The sequence below is a fragment of the Oculina patagonica genome, chromosome 2 (assembly GCF_052425735.1).
Source record: "Oculina patagonica isolate OP01 chromosome 2, crgOcupat, whole genome shotgun sequence".
NCBI classification, from domain to species: domain Eukaryota; kingdom Metazoa; phylum Cnidaria; class Anthozoa; order Scleractinia; family Oculinidae; genus Oculina; species Oculina patagonica.
The window spans coordinates 40,922,627-40,936,592 of record NC_135759.1 but is presented as its reverse complement, the minus strand read 5'-3'; the positions used below and the strand labels follow the sequence as shown (position 1 = coordinate 40,936,592).

The 13,966-nt window shown below is 35.4% G+C and overlaps 1 protein-coding gene and 1 long non-coding RNA gene across 2 annotated transcripts in view; one reads left to right on the top strand and one right to left on the bottom strand.

The window, feature by feature from the left end:
* The window catches only part of LOC144641114 (uncharacterized), a 32,054-nt gene extending 28,686 nt beyond the window's left edge, over positions 1–3,368 (top strand). Inside the window, exons 20-21 of the mRNA XM_078500164.1 lie at positions 1,569–1,662; positions 1,967–3,368. Coding sequence (XP_078356290.1) covers positions 1,569–1,662; positions 1,967–2,085 — 213 coding nt within the window. The 3' untranslated portion in view covers positions 2,086–3,368. The remainder of the gene's footprint in view (positions 1–1,568; positions 1,663–1,966) is intronic.
* A 12-nt stretch (positions 3,369–3,380) lies between these two features.
* The window catches only part of LOC144641657 (uncharacterized), a 188,607-nt gene continuing 178,021 nt past the window's right edge, over positions 3,381–13,966 (bottom strand). The window contains exon 3 of the long non-coding RNA XR_013568593.1: positions 3,381–3,441. This is a non-coding gene — a long non-coding RNA (uncharacterized LOC144641657). The remainder of the gene's footprint in view (positions 3,442–13,966) is intronic.

Genomic DNA, 13,966 nt, shown 5'->3' with positions numbered 1-13,966 from the left:
TAGCAAAACTATGGCATAATGGCGAGGAACTGAGCGGCTTCAGAAACGTTTCTTGATTGTAAGGGACTATTAAGGACTTCTGTTATCAAATGCAGAATGAAGCGATCATTGCGAAATACGATTTGGCCGTAGGATGTTTGTACTCGCACGATTTTCAAAGATATGGAAATTTACCTTTACTATAAGAACGTTTAACACGCTTTGGTAAGTTAAGTTTTAGCAAGTTCAGCATGGATATGTTTCAAAGAAGTGTATTTATTAGTATAGTAAACTATTACGTAGACGTTATACGGACTTCTGTATTGTATGCACATTATATTTTAGGGAACAAGCTTTGGAGGGGAACAAACAGTTTTCAATTTTATTTTTTAATTTTTCTAATTTACAGTCAAAATTTATGTTTACTCGTCTTATTACTGCTAATAATAGCTTTCCTAAGAACTTTAAGCCTCGCCAAGGCAAATTAAAGTGTTTAACAATAAATAAAATAAGTATGAATGTTAAACTTTTGGTTTTGACAATATGCAAATTAGGTCAGGGTGTGCTTCAAAATGGGTCATTAAAGAACTAAAACATTACACGGCCCAAATTTTTCTCAACTGAATTTTGTTCTACATGCATTGGGATAACTCCTGATATAAGTGTCCTTTTTTTCTAGTTAGGCAGTTAAAAAATATGAACATCTAAATTTTGGCAATTTTGGGTAGTGGTTTTCTCATCAAAAGTTGGCCAAATTTCGTGTTATGCCACACACTGTCAGAACCCTCTATGCGAAATCAGCATATATGAAATGAAAGAGCATTTATAGTAGAATCACAGCCTACAAGTATTTAGTCAAAAGGTTTTGTGTGTTTGATTTTATATAAGTGCAAAAAAACTCCTTCAAAAACAGGATTTTTCGGGATTTGAAGGCTAAATATGGGACCACCCCTGGAACTTTGAAAGTAAAAGTCAGAAAACCAAACCCAAATGGCTTTTAGAATATCTCATCAAGGCCAACTTCTGCAGTAAGTTTCAGGAAAATCGGTTGATCCCGACTTCCAAGGTCTGGAACACTTCCTCTGACAGTGGCACTTAAATGAAGTCGATTACTGTGCAAAACATGCAAATGGAATAAGCCGAAATGTTTGCTCTTTCGGCGAAGTTAGCCGATGTTTGGGAGGGTTCATAATTTACGAAGAGGGGGGCTATGTCGATATTTAGTGGGGGGAGGGCTATGATTTTTTTTCTGTTAGGCTAAGGGGGCCAAACATTTCTACCAAAATAAAAGAAGGTATAAGGCGGGGGGGGGGGGGGGGGGCATAAAAAATTCCATAAACATGAAGCCAGGATTATTGTAAGGGAAAAGGAGAAGCTCATAAATGTAGACCACGTAAAAAAGGCCATGCTTGACAGCACACCGTCTGTGTATCAAAATCAACACATTTCTTTCCTCTTAACTTAGAATGAACGGAAATACGGCTAAATGTTAAAATATTGTTTTTGCATATATTTACATAGTACCTAGGGCGAACTACCCGATTTCACGACAAATACTGTGTTGATAAACATCGTCTTTAAATTCTCAGGTGAGAAGCGTCTTCAAAGATTGGTTTTATCGTATTTTTCACCGCTGTACATGTCTTTGCTGCAAAATGAGGTCTTCAAGTCATTGTATCTCTGGTAAGGGTAGTCTTATTTGCCTTCGTTTTTTTCATTTTCTACAAGAGATAAAGTGAGATTGTAGCGTTAATAGAGCAAAGTCGGAAAAGTCATCTTGCCTCGATAGCCAAATTGTTGTGGTTTGTCAAACATGCTATTTTCATCAGTAAACTAACAGCAATATTGCTTCTGTACCTATATCAGGTAATTTAAGAATGCGCTTTTTGAACATTTCTGGCGGCAGGTCTTACATTGCATCGTAAGTTTAATGGGGCATTATTCATTCATTTGTTTATTGATTTCTGGGGGAATTTTTTCCATTCAGGAAATGATGAAAGAGCCACACAACTGGAAACATTGGATAACACCACGTTCTCTATGGACGTTTCTGTTACGCAACCCCAAAACGACAAACTACAGCAAAACGGAAACATACAAAAATAGCTAGCATGATGTGGCGTGGTGTTTTAACGAGGTATAAACGAGATAAAAGATATGCTTTTAAACTTTCTCCGCTTTCAAACAGTGCTTCGCTTGTTTTTTCAGTTTAGTCTGGCATCGCCAGGGTAGTAGTGCTGTATACGATTCTGTGAGTGGTCTGAGTCAGCGTTTTTTGTCTGAGAGGTCAATAAGTAACTGGGGAGATAACCTATGGTGATCGCGTGGGCTAGTCCGTGCTATTTTCTAAGTGGACAAGAAACAGTACAGCGCAAACTGCTCCAGATGATTTATTCAACAGTAATATATTATTTGCCCGTTGACTAATTTCAACTGAAATTGTTAAAATATATTACCTACAGAAGGAAATAGGTGAAACGCATTTTTTTAATGTAAGTGATTGGTGATAGCTGGTGAATTTTGTACCCATTAACCAATCTGCTATCCCTAGCGGTTTATAGAACCAAGCATGGAAATACATCTGTTCTGTTGTGATTCGTAAAAAAGTTGCCAGTTACAATACCTGTCAGAAATCATAATAACAGCAGCGTTGTCGTAAATTGTAATTCATGTTGTTAATTGTAATATCAGTTATCGCGTGTTCAACGCACTTATCGCGAATTGCAATAACACGTTGTCGTTGACCATTGGATAGCAAGCCAATCAAAACTCGAAGCAAATACATGTCGCAGGCACGAAGCGCAGGAAAACGGGCGCAATTGGTTTTAGTTTTAGTTTTGATTGGCTAAGAAAGCTGCGCGAAAATTTAAAACCAATCACTTAGCGTAATAATGCAAAAGCAAAGCAAACGCAAATTACTTTCTACTTTCAAGTGAAAACCGCTCTAAGAGTCAAATGACAGAAAATGATAATGACTTTTGCATTACATTCTCGAACCACTTTACAAGTTATCACAAAACACAACGGGTCATTACAATTTACGACAACACGTTATTATAATTTGAGATATGTGCGTTATTACCTCAAAACGCGATAACTGCTTTTACTGAATACACGAAAGCAATTACAATTCGCGGCGTTTGTCACGTTTTTGCAAAGCGGCCAAAGCATAAATTAGAAAATTATAGAAATTTGTTAGTTCAGTTTAATTGATCACTAACTATTTGATGTCAAAAGCTACTGGCATAAAAAGGAACGGTGCAATACAAATGTGGCAAATAAATACCACGTATAATTCATCTATGACCAATACATACAAAAATGTTGGTAAATTAATAGATAGAAATGTTAAAAAAACAACACGATAAAATGATATAACTACAGTAGAACCCCGGTAACTCGAACTCGGATAACTCAAACAACCCCGCTAACTCGAACTAACTTCTATTTCTCTTGGACCTACTTTGCAGTCATTTTTACTCCGTCGGTTACACACTTTTTTTTTTATTTTTATAAGAATACAGTTTTTTCGACCCAGGCCCAGGCTGAATATTCTTATTTTTCTGCCGATTTTTAGGCTGAAAATATTCTTATGAACATTCTTAGAAAATACATTCCGTTTTAGCAAGTATTGGGTAATCAATTGCAAATGTAACATTGTGCACATGTACCATTTCTTTTCGTTGCAGCCTGGCCGTTTTGGCTTTAAACAAAGCATTCCTCAAAGAGATCAAGTGACGGAAATGAAAATACCTGATTTTGTTTCAACTAAAACTTATATCCTTTTTAAAATCTCAGCCTCGAGTTTAAGGGTTTATTCTTAAAATATTCTTAAAAATTCGCAATTTTCAGCCTCGATATTCTTATAAACTAGATTCTTATAAAATAAAAAGAGTGTAACTCGAAAACCCCGCTAACTCGAACTGTTTTTCGTTTCCCTTCAGAGTTCGAGTTACCAGGGTTCAACTGTATTAACATTTATTTACTTGATGGTTATTACACAAACAAGATATAAAATAAATAAAATTAAATAATTAAATAATTAAGTACGATTAAATAATTCTCCGGCTCGAATATTACACCTTTCAGTCTAAAATTTGGCACGAAGTATCTCTGTGTGACTCTCTATAACCCTACATTTTTGTTTTGGATGAAAATTGTTCGAGAGCCGAGAAATTAGCAATTCTGTTCAACGTGTCCATACATTGCTCTGTAATTTATAATTAAATAAGTACCATTAAATAATTCTACGGCTTGAATATTACACCTTTCAGTCTAAAATTTGGCATGAAGTATCTCTTGACTCTTAATAACCCTACGTTTTGATTTTTGATAAAAATCTTTCAAGAGTTGAGAAATTTGCGATTCTGTGATGTACCTATACATTGCTCTGTAATTATGTAAATCATCTCTGTGATTAAATAATTCTCGCTCGAATATTACACCTTTTATTCTAAAATTTGGCATGAAATATCTTTGTATGACTCTTAATAACCCTACATTTTTGTTTTTGGTGTGGATCTTTCAAGAGTCGAGAAATAAGCAATTCTGTGCAACGTGCCCATGCATTGCTCTGTAATTGCATAAATTTAAATCATTCGCTACGCTTGAATATTATTGCGACATGCAGTGCAGAAATTTGGTGGAAATTATCTCTGTACGACAAACTAAAACAAAGCGATTTTTGAGTGTTTTGCTTACTCATAACCGAGTAATTAAACATGTTTTTTTAAAGCGCGTCCAAATATAATATCAGTTAAAATATACAAAACAAAATATTCTGTACCATACAAAGTTACGATAGCTCAGTTGGTAGAGAACACTTCTACAGAAGTTGTGTATGCCTTGGTCTTTGGTTCAAATCCAAATGGAAGCCATTATTTTTCTTTTTTCTCTTTTTTTTAAAGTCAGTATGCCGTTTTATTTCTTTTTATTTTTTTTAAGACTGAAAAAACGCAACAGTAAATTTTTATACAGTATGTTGAGATCGAACGCCGAACGCTATTTTGAATTACGTCGATGAGTTAAAACAATCTGCTAATACCGAAAGCGAGCTATTTAACATCAGAAAGGTTACTCATCACGAAGTTCTACGAGAAATAAAAGCCTTACGTGTTGACACCTCAACGGGCTCTGATTTGATACCGGTCAAGTTTGTGAAGCCGGTGGCAGAATATATTTCAAGCCCACTAATTGACATTAGTATATACACACTCAGTGATCTTGGTGTTTCAAGCAATCTGATTGGTTCGCTATCTCGGGCTAATGAGCATTATTCACTCCGTAGGGAGTGAATAATGCTTGATCCAAACTGAAACAAAATTGCCGGCGTAAATCCGCGTTACGGAGAAGAATACAAGAAGATGCTGAACCAAAAAAGACAAAAAAAGGCTAAAAAATTTGGCCTGATGGATTTCAAAGTAAGAGAAGACTACATATTTCGCAATTTGCAGCACAATGTCCACAGAACTCGAGTACTAAAACGATAAACAATTGCTTACCGTCAAGTCGTTCTTCGCCCGGCATCGGCAGAAATGAATACCGCAGATTTATCGGCAGCAACATCAAGTGTTATTCAACCAAGATCCTCCACAAATATTCAGGAAAACGACTTTGTGCAAGAAAACATCCAGTTTTCACCACAGTTCTGCACACATTCAGTATAATCCAAACTTTCAGGTGGAACCTTCGCCAACTGCTCTTTTAATTTTCAATTCAAGTGAACTTCAAAAGCTTTGATTCAACGGTCAAAATGTTTTGCAAGTAGGTTTTTGATTCAGATTGCAGGTTTGAGTGGTGTTAAAGGACCATTTTGCTAGATTGTGACGAGGATTTTATCGAAGATTAACTAAATTTGCCATGTTTGAAGATTCTGTAAACTGTTTCGCGCATGTCGGTTAGTGCCGCTTGTATGTACGTTTTCCACGCATGAATTGAGAGGTCAATTAAATCGACTTTAAATGGTTTCCTTCTGAAAATTTGAGATCGCTTGTTGTTGAGATCACTTCGTGTGTATATACTAAAACAATTATTCTTTGAAATCGAGGTGAATAGCGGCAGAATATTCACCGAGCCGCGGAGCGGCGAGGTGAATATTCTACCACTATTCACCTCGATTTCAAAGAATAATTGTTAATTATCAATACATGCATTGAAAAATCTACATTTCCAACTATCTGGAAAGAGGCACGGATAACTCCGATTCCTAAAATCGACAACCCTCTTCTTGAACAGGATTTGCGACCAATATCTATCCTACCTGCTTTGTCCAAGATACTTGAGCGGCTTGTCCACCAACAAGTAATTGAATATATTGATCAAAGGGCAATTTTTAAGAACAATATATCTGGTTATAGGAAAGGACACTCAACAACGACAGTACTTCTTGGAATAAGAAATGATATAGCAAAAGTAATGAAACGTGGTGAGGTGACACTCATGGTCTTGGCTGACTACTCAAAAGCTTTTGATACTATAAAGTTCAAAACCGTTTTCGAAAAGATGAATTATCTTGGATTCTCGAAGTCATTTCTTCAGTGGACAGTCAACTATCTTACCAACAGGAAACACTTCGTGCAAATAGATGATAAACGATCTGAGTTGTCTATGGTCTCTTTTGGCGTACCCCAGGGATCAATAATGGGTCCTCTTATATTTAATATATATGTCTCTGATCTTCAAGCAAGCATAGAACAATCAGGTGATTTAACTTGCCATCAGTACGCCGATGATACAACTTTTTATGTACACCGCAAGCCAATTAATCTTAGAGATGGCGTTTCCTCTATGAACGCAACTATCGACAAGCTTGATAAATGGTCAAAAGAAGCCAACCTGGTCCTGAATCCCAGCAAAACGAAAGGAATGCTGATCTCAACGCAACAGTTAGCAACAGTCCATTCTTTGGACAAAGCAGATGTAGATCTTAGAGTCAACAATAGTCACATTGACTGTGTAGATAAAACAAAACTGCTTGGAATCTTTTTTGATCAGCACCTTAAATGGGATGAGCACGTCAAACATCTTTCAACATCCTGCTATGCAACTCTGGCTACACTGAGAAAACTCAAGAACATTCTACCATTTAATATTCGTAAAACTATTGTGCAGTCTCTCGTCTTATCTAAGTTATTTTACAATGATTGTGTACTTTATCCAATGACTTTAGGGTTAGTTAAGCGAATGCAGAAAATACAGAAAGCAGCTGCTAGCTTTGTATATAAAAGATATGTGTCCATGGAAGACGTCCTTAAATTGAACTGGTTACCCGTGAAGCAACAACTTGAATGGCATACTCTGAAGATCACGCACAAAGCATTACACGACCCAAATTGGCCTAAGTACCTGGACGTGAAAAGGTTTAAACATGAAAGAACACTTCGATCAAGTGAAGGAATATTGCAAGAAATACCGCTGACATCAAACACTTTCCAAGACCAAGCAGCGTCAACCTTTAATAAATTGCCCATCACCTTACGGAATGGAAAGAACACAAACAATTTTCAAAGGACACTTTTAAATATTTATTAAGTCTAGTTAAAAGAGAAGTAATGTAGATTTATTTTTTATTGTTTAATATTTAACTTTTTAATTGATTTATTATTATTTTTGTAGTTAGCATATTACAGATGAAGAGCCATGTCAAATGGATATACTGTAATAAAGTCGTTATTATTATTATTATTATTATTATTATTATTATTATTATTATTATTATTTCAGTAAGACTTCAACCGCTGATGTCAATAGAATTGGAACGCTTGTAGTGTAGGAAAAAAAACCACCGAGAAATCAAGCTATGCGAGCGAAATGTTCGTTCGCATAGCAAAAGGGCAAAAGTCCCAAGAGTGTGCGTCCAGCAAAAATTGTACACAATTTGATTCCTTTGCTGACTAGGAAGCTATCAGCTACGTTGTTTGATATATAAGTGGTGTTGGGCCACTATCGTGCATGTTTAGAAAGTTAAAGACTATCGCACCTTTCAAATAAATTAAACATTTGAAAAAATAAACACACTTCTAAATTTCAAAGACATGTTTCGGACACTCCGTATCCATTATCAGTTTGAAGATGTTTCTTTCACGGGCACACGTCTCAAAGAGGATATCCCGCTCTGTATTGTCTCCGTGACACTCCCCGATAAGTAGTACCGCTCTACTTTTCCTCTTTCATGGATATGCCGTTCATGGTATTTTTTAACTACATGTAAGCGGATGATCTCGGAGAGTCAATAACAGTGAAATAATGTTAAATGTTATAACCGACCACGAAAATCACAAAAATGATTGCACTATCTTGTTTGTGCGGTTGCCCCTAGAATAAATAAATAATTACACAAACAAGATATAAAATAAATAAAATTAAATAATTAAGTCGATTAAATAATTCTACGGCTCGAATATTACACCTTTCGGTCTAAAATTTGGCATGAAGTATCTCTATATGACTCTTTATAACCCTACCTTTTTGTTTTGGATGAAAATTTTTCGAGTGCCGAGAAATTAGCAATTCTGTTCAACGTGCCCATACATTGCTCTGTAAAAATTAAATAAATGCCATTAAATAATTCTACGGCTCGAATATTGCACCTTTCAGTCTTAAATTTGGCATGAAGTATCTCTGTATGACTCTTTATAACCCTACATTTTTGTTTTGGATGAAAATGTTTCGAGTGCCGAGATATTAGCAATTGTGTTCAACGTGCCCATACATTGCTCTGTAAAAATTAAATAAATGCCATTAAATAATTCTACGGCTCGAATATTACACCTTTCAGTCTAAAATTTGGCATGAAGTTTCTCTGTTTGACTCTTAATAACCCTACATTTTTGTTTTTGATAAAAATCTTTCAAGAGCTGAGAAATTTGCGATTCTGTGATGTTCCTATACATTGCTCTGTAATTATGTAAATCATCTTTGTGATTAAATAATTCTACGGCTCGAATATTGAACCTTTCAGTCTAAAATCTGGCATGAAGTATCTCTGTACGACTCTTAATAACCGTACATTTTTGTTTTTGATAAAAATCTTTCAAGAGTTGAGAAATTTGCGATTCTGTGATGTTCTTATACATTGCTCTGTAATTATGTAAATCATCTTTGTGATTAAATAATTCTACGGCTCGAATATTTCACCTTTCATTCTAAAATCTGGCATGAAGTTTCTCTGTACAACTCTTAATATCACTACATTTTGGTTTTTGGTGTTGATCTTTCAAGAGTCAAGAAATTAGCAATTCTGTGCAACGTGCCCATATATGCTCTGTAATTGCATATATTTCAATCATTTGCTGCGCTTGAATATTATTGAGACATGCAGAGCAGAAATTGGGTGGAAATTCTCTCTGTACGACAAGCTAAAACAAAGCGATTTTTTCGGGTTTTGTTTAATCATAACCGAGTAGTTAAACATTTTTTTCCCAAGCGCGTCCAATATAATATTCAAATATACAAAACAAAATAGTTTGTACCATGCAAAGTTACGATAGCTCAGTTGGTAGAGAACACTTCTACGGAAGTTGTGTATGCCTTGGTCGTTGGTTCAAATGCAAACGGCAGCTATAATCATTTTTTTTTTTCTGAGTATGCCGTTTTATTTTAACAAACGCAACAGTAAATTTTGATATTTCAGTATGTTGAGTTCGAACGCCGGCTATTTCAGAGAGACTTCAGCCGTCGATAGGATTGGAACGCTTGTAGTGTAGAAAAAAAAAAACACCACCGAGAAATCAAGCTGTTATGCCCCAGGTGAAACTAATTTTTTTGCATATATATAAATAATTCGCTCCCATTCGATATTAACGAAATTTGGTGGACATTATCTCTGTATGACTGGCTAAAATAGAGGCATTCGTTTAAAGCAATTTGTTTACTCATAGCTGAACAATAAACGATTTTTTAAAGCTTGTTCAAATATAATATATAAATAATCCAAAAAAAATTTCTGTACCGTAAAACGTTACAATAGCTCATTTGTGAGAGAGTAGTTCCACATGCTGTATGTCCCGGTCGTTGGTTCAAATCTGGACGGAACTCATTTTTTTTCTTTTTCCTTTTTTTTTTTCATTACGAGTAAAAGTCTCGCTTGCTCTTTTGGGCGAAAATTACTTTTAAATTATCTCGAGCGTGTACGAGCAAACGTCTTATATATTTTGGAACAAAATAATATATTGCTCTGTAAAAATTAAATAAATGCCATTAAATAATTCTACGGCTCGAATATTGCACCTTTCAGTCTAAAATTTGGCATCAAGTATCTCTGTCTGACTGTTTATAACCCTACATTTTTGGTTTTGATGAAAATCTTTCATGAGCCGAGAAATTTGCAAGTCAGTGCAACGTGCCCATACATTGCTCTGTAAAAAAATAAATAAATGCCATTAAATAATTCTACGGCTCGAATATTGCACCTTTCAGTCTAAAATTTGGCATGAAGAATTTCTGTTTGACTTTCAATAACCCTACGTTTTTGTTTTTGATGAAAATCTTTCAAGTGCCGAGAAATTTGCAATTCTGTGCAACGTGCCCATACATGGCTCTGTAATTAATAATGAAATAAGTACCATTAAATAATTCTACGGCTTGAATATTACACCTTTCAGTCTAAAATTTGGCATGAAGTATGTCTGTTTGACTCTTAATAACCCTACGTTTTAGTTTTTGATAAAAATATTTCAAGAATGGAGACATTTGCGATTCTGTGATGTACCTATACATTGCTCTCTAATTATGTAAATTATCTCTGTGATTAAATAATTATCCCTTGAATATTACACCTTTCAGTGTAAAATTTGGCATGAAGTATCTTTGTATGACTCTTAATAGCTCTACGTTTGGTTTTTGGTGTGGATCTTTCAAGAGTCAAGAAATTAGCAATTCTGTTCAACGTGCCCATACATTGCTCTGTAACTGCATATATTTAAATCATTCGCTACGCTTGAATATTATTGCGACATGCAGAGCAGAAATTTGGTGGAAATTATCTCTGTACGACAAGCTAAAACAAAGCGATTTTTTAGGGTTTTGCTTACTCATAACCGAGTAATTAAGCATTTTTTTTTTAAAGCGCGTTCAAATATAATATTAAAATATACAAAAAATACTCTGTACCATACAAAGTTACAATAGCTCAGTTGGTAGAGAACACTTCTACAAAATAACGAATCAGCAATTAAACAGCATGCTGAGTCAACGGAACATAACATCTATCCTAAGGACGCCCAGATCCTCGAGCGTGGTGTAGTCAATTACAGCAAGAGGCTTTTCTTGGAGTCGTGGCACTCCACTTTGGACAGCGATGCTATCAACGAACGCAAAGCTTTTCCTCGCGCTTATGTGCCGTTAATTCAAAATTAAAATGTCGCACTAACGCACGGATTGGTAGCGCGAGCTCCAACAAACTTTCACTAACTCTGATGAAGGTGAACAGATGTCACCGAAAATTTAGAAAAGAAAAACAGATCGGCTTAAAACAATCTTCTTTAAACTTCTACAAAAGTTGTTTATGCCTTGGTCGTTGGTTCAAATCCAAACGGCAGCTATAATTATCCTTTTTTCTCAGTTTTTTTTTTAAGTCAGTGTGCCGTTTCATTTAAAATTTAAAGGTTGAACAAACGTAACAGTAAATTTTGATATTTCAGTATGTTGAGATCGAACGCCGGCTATTTCAGTGAGACTCCAACCGCTGAGGTCAATATAATTGGAACGCTTGTAGTGTAGAAAAAACACCACCGAGAAATCAAGCTGTTATGCCCCAGGTGAAACTAATTTTTGTATATATATAAATCATTCGCTCCCCTTCAATATTAACGAAAATTGGTGGACATTATCTCTGTGTGACTGGCTAAAATAGAGGCATTCGTTTAAAGCAATTTGTTTACTCATAGCTGAACAATTAACGATTTTGTAAAGCGTGTCCAAATATAATATATAAATAATCCAAAAAAATATTCTGTACCGTACAAAGTTACAATAGCTTAGTTGGAAGAGAGTAGTTCCACAGTAGTTATGCTGTACGTCCCGGTCGTTGGTTCAAATCTGGACGGAACCATTTTTTTCTTTTTCCTTTTTTTTCATTACGAGTAAAAGTCTCGCTTGCTCTTTTGGGCGAAAAAAAAACTTTTAAATTATCTCGAGCGTGCACGAGCAAACGTCTTGCTTATATATTTTCTTAAAACTTGCTAACAGTTTTTTTAATTGGCAAGAGTTCAATTTATTAATCTTGAGTGTGTGCGGGCACATCTCATTGCTTAAATTGTTGGTTAAATGCATCAAAAGTTTAACTTACTTTTATAGTTTACATTGAGTTGTTTCGTTTGAGGGAGTAAGGGGTCGCTATGCGAGCGAAATTCTCGTTCGTATATCTTTATCTTAATCAGTTTGCTGGGAAAAAAGCCAACTGTGTGCGTCCAGCAAAAATTCTACACAATACAATTCCTTCGCGTGGCTAGGAAGCTAGGAGCTACGTTGTTTGATATATAAGTGGTGTAGGGCCACTGTCGTGCATGTTTAGAAAGTTAAAGGAAATCGTACCTTTTAAAATATTAGCGAGATTTCTTAAAAGTATGGGCGAAATTAAACATTTGAAAAAAACATACTTTTAAATTTCAAAGACTTGTTTCGGACACTCTGTATCCATTATCAGTTTGAAGATGTTTCTTTCAAAATATGACATTTACACGGGTACACGTCTCATTGACATGGTCAAAGAGGATGTCCCGCTCCGTATTGTCTCCATGATCGAGCTACTACAGAGTTTGGTATTAGGGTAGCCTATTCTCTGCAATTAATGTGTCAGTCAGGGCGAGGGTCTAATGTGCTTGACACTCCTCGAAGAAGTAGTACTGCTCTACTCTTCCTCTTTCATGGATGTGGCGTTCATGGTGTTTTTTAACTTCATGTAAACGGATGATCTCGGAGAGTCGATAACAGTGAAATAAAGTTTTAATGTTATAACCGACCACGAAAATCGAAAAAATGATTGTCATTATCTTGTTTGTGCGGTTGCCCCTAGGTAAATAAATAAATCAACGTTGTTTTACGAGGGTTGCACATAACAGTCTTTCGACTGACAAACCTGTGGCCCTCGGATTCCGGATCGAATTGGAATTTAGAGGTGTTTAGATTACGGATTACGGAATTTAAATTACGTTATATACGTAATCGACGTATCCTTTTATAAGCTATGTAATTTACAGAATACCAGCTGTAAGCGTCTCAAGATCTTAACTAAACAGGGGTACAAGGATTTAGAAGCATTTCAGCATGTTTTGGACATTCCTGTTAACTCATAAAATGAATACGTTGTTAATGTTGTAGATTTTGAATTCAGCAACTTGTAGCAGTAAAAAAATAAAGTTATAGTTTTTTCAGAAGAGAATGTTGGTCTCGTAGTCATGTCGTGAGCATATTGTCTGCGTCGGATTGTATTCGGCCTATAAACTAGTGGTACCTATCGGTAGAAATGCCAACGAGTACAACGGGAGAGAAGAAGGGAGGATAATTGTAAATGTTTGGCTGAAAGTAAGCTTTATGGTTTTGATCCGATCAATAAACATTGCGCGTTTTCTTCGAAAATCTATGTTTCTGGAATTAAAATGCGATTTTGTGAGGGCTAAACGAGGAAAAAGTTCTAAAATAATTTGAAAGTAGTGAAGATTTAGTGAGAAATCTTGTAAACTCCATGCTTTTTGAGAGTTTCAATCCATTGTTGTTCGATGCCGCTATTTTGGAAAGGTTTTTGCTGTTTTAGCTGTTTTAAAGTCCAAAAGGTCTTAATCAAAGTTGCTATGACCCACTGAACTCGGAAAATAAATTACGAAACAAAAAGCAAACTTTTACAAAGATTTGCCAAAACAAATCATTTCAAATTTTCCACACTGCAGTTAAATCCACTCAACACGTAAGTATCCAACAAGTTTGAGGTTCCATCTTTGTGGCCAAAGATGGAACAAGTTTATTTTATTTAACTACCACCGTTTCGATAATA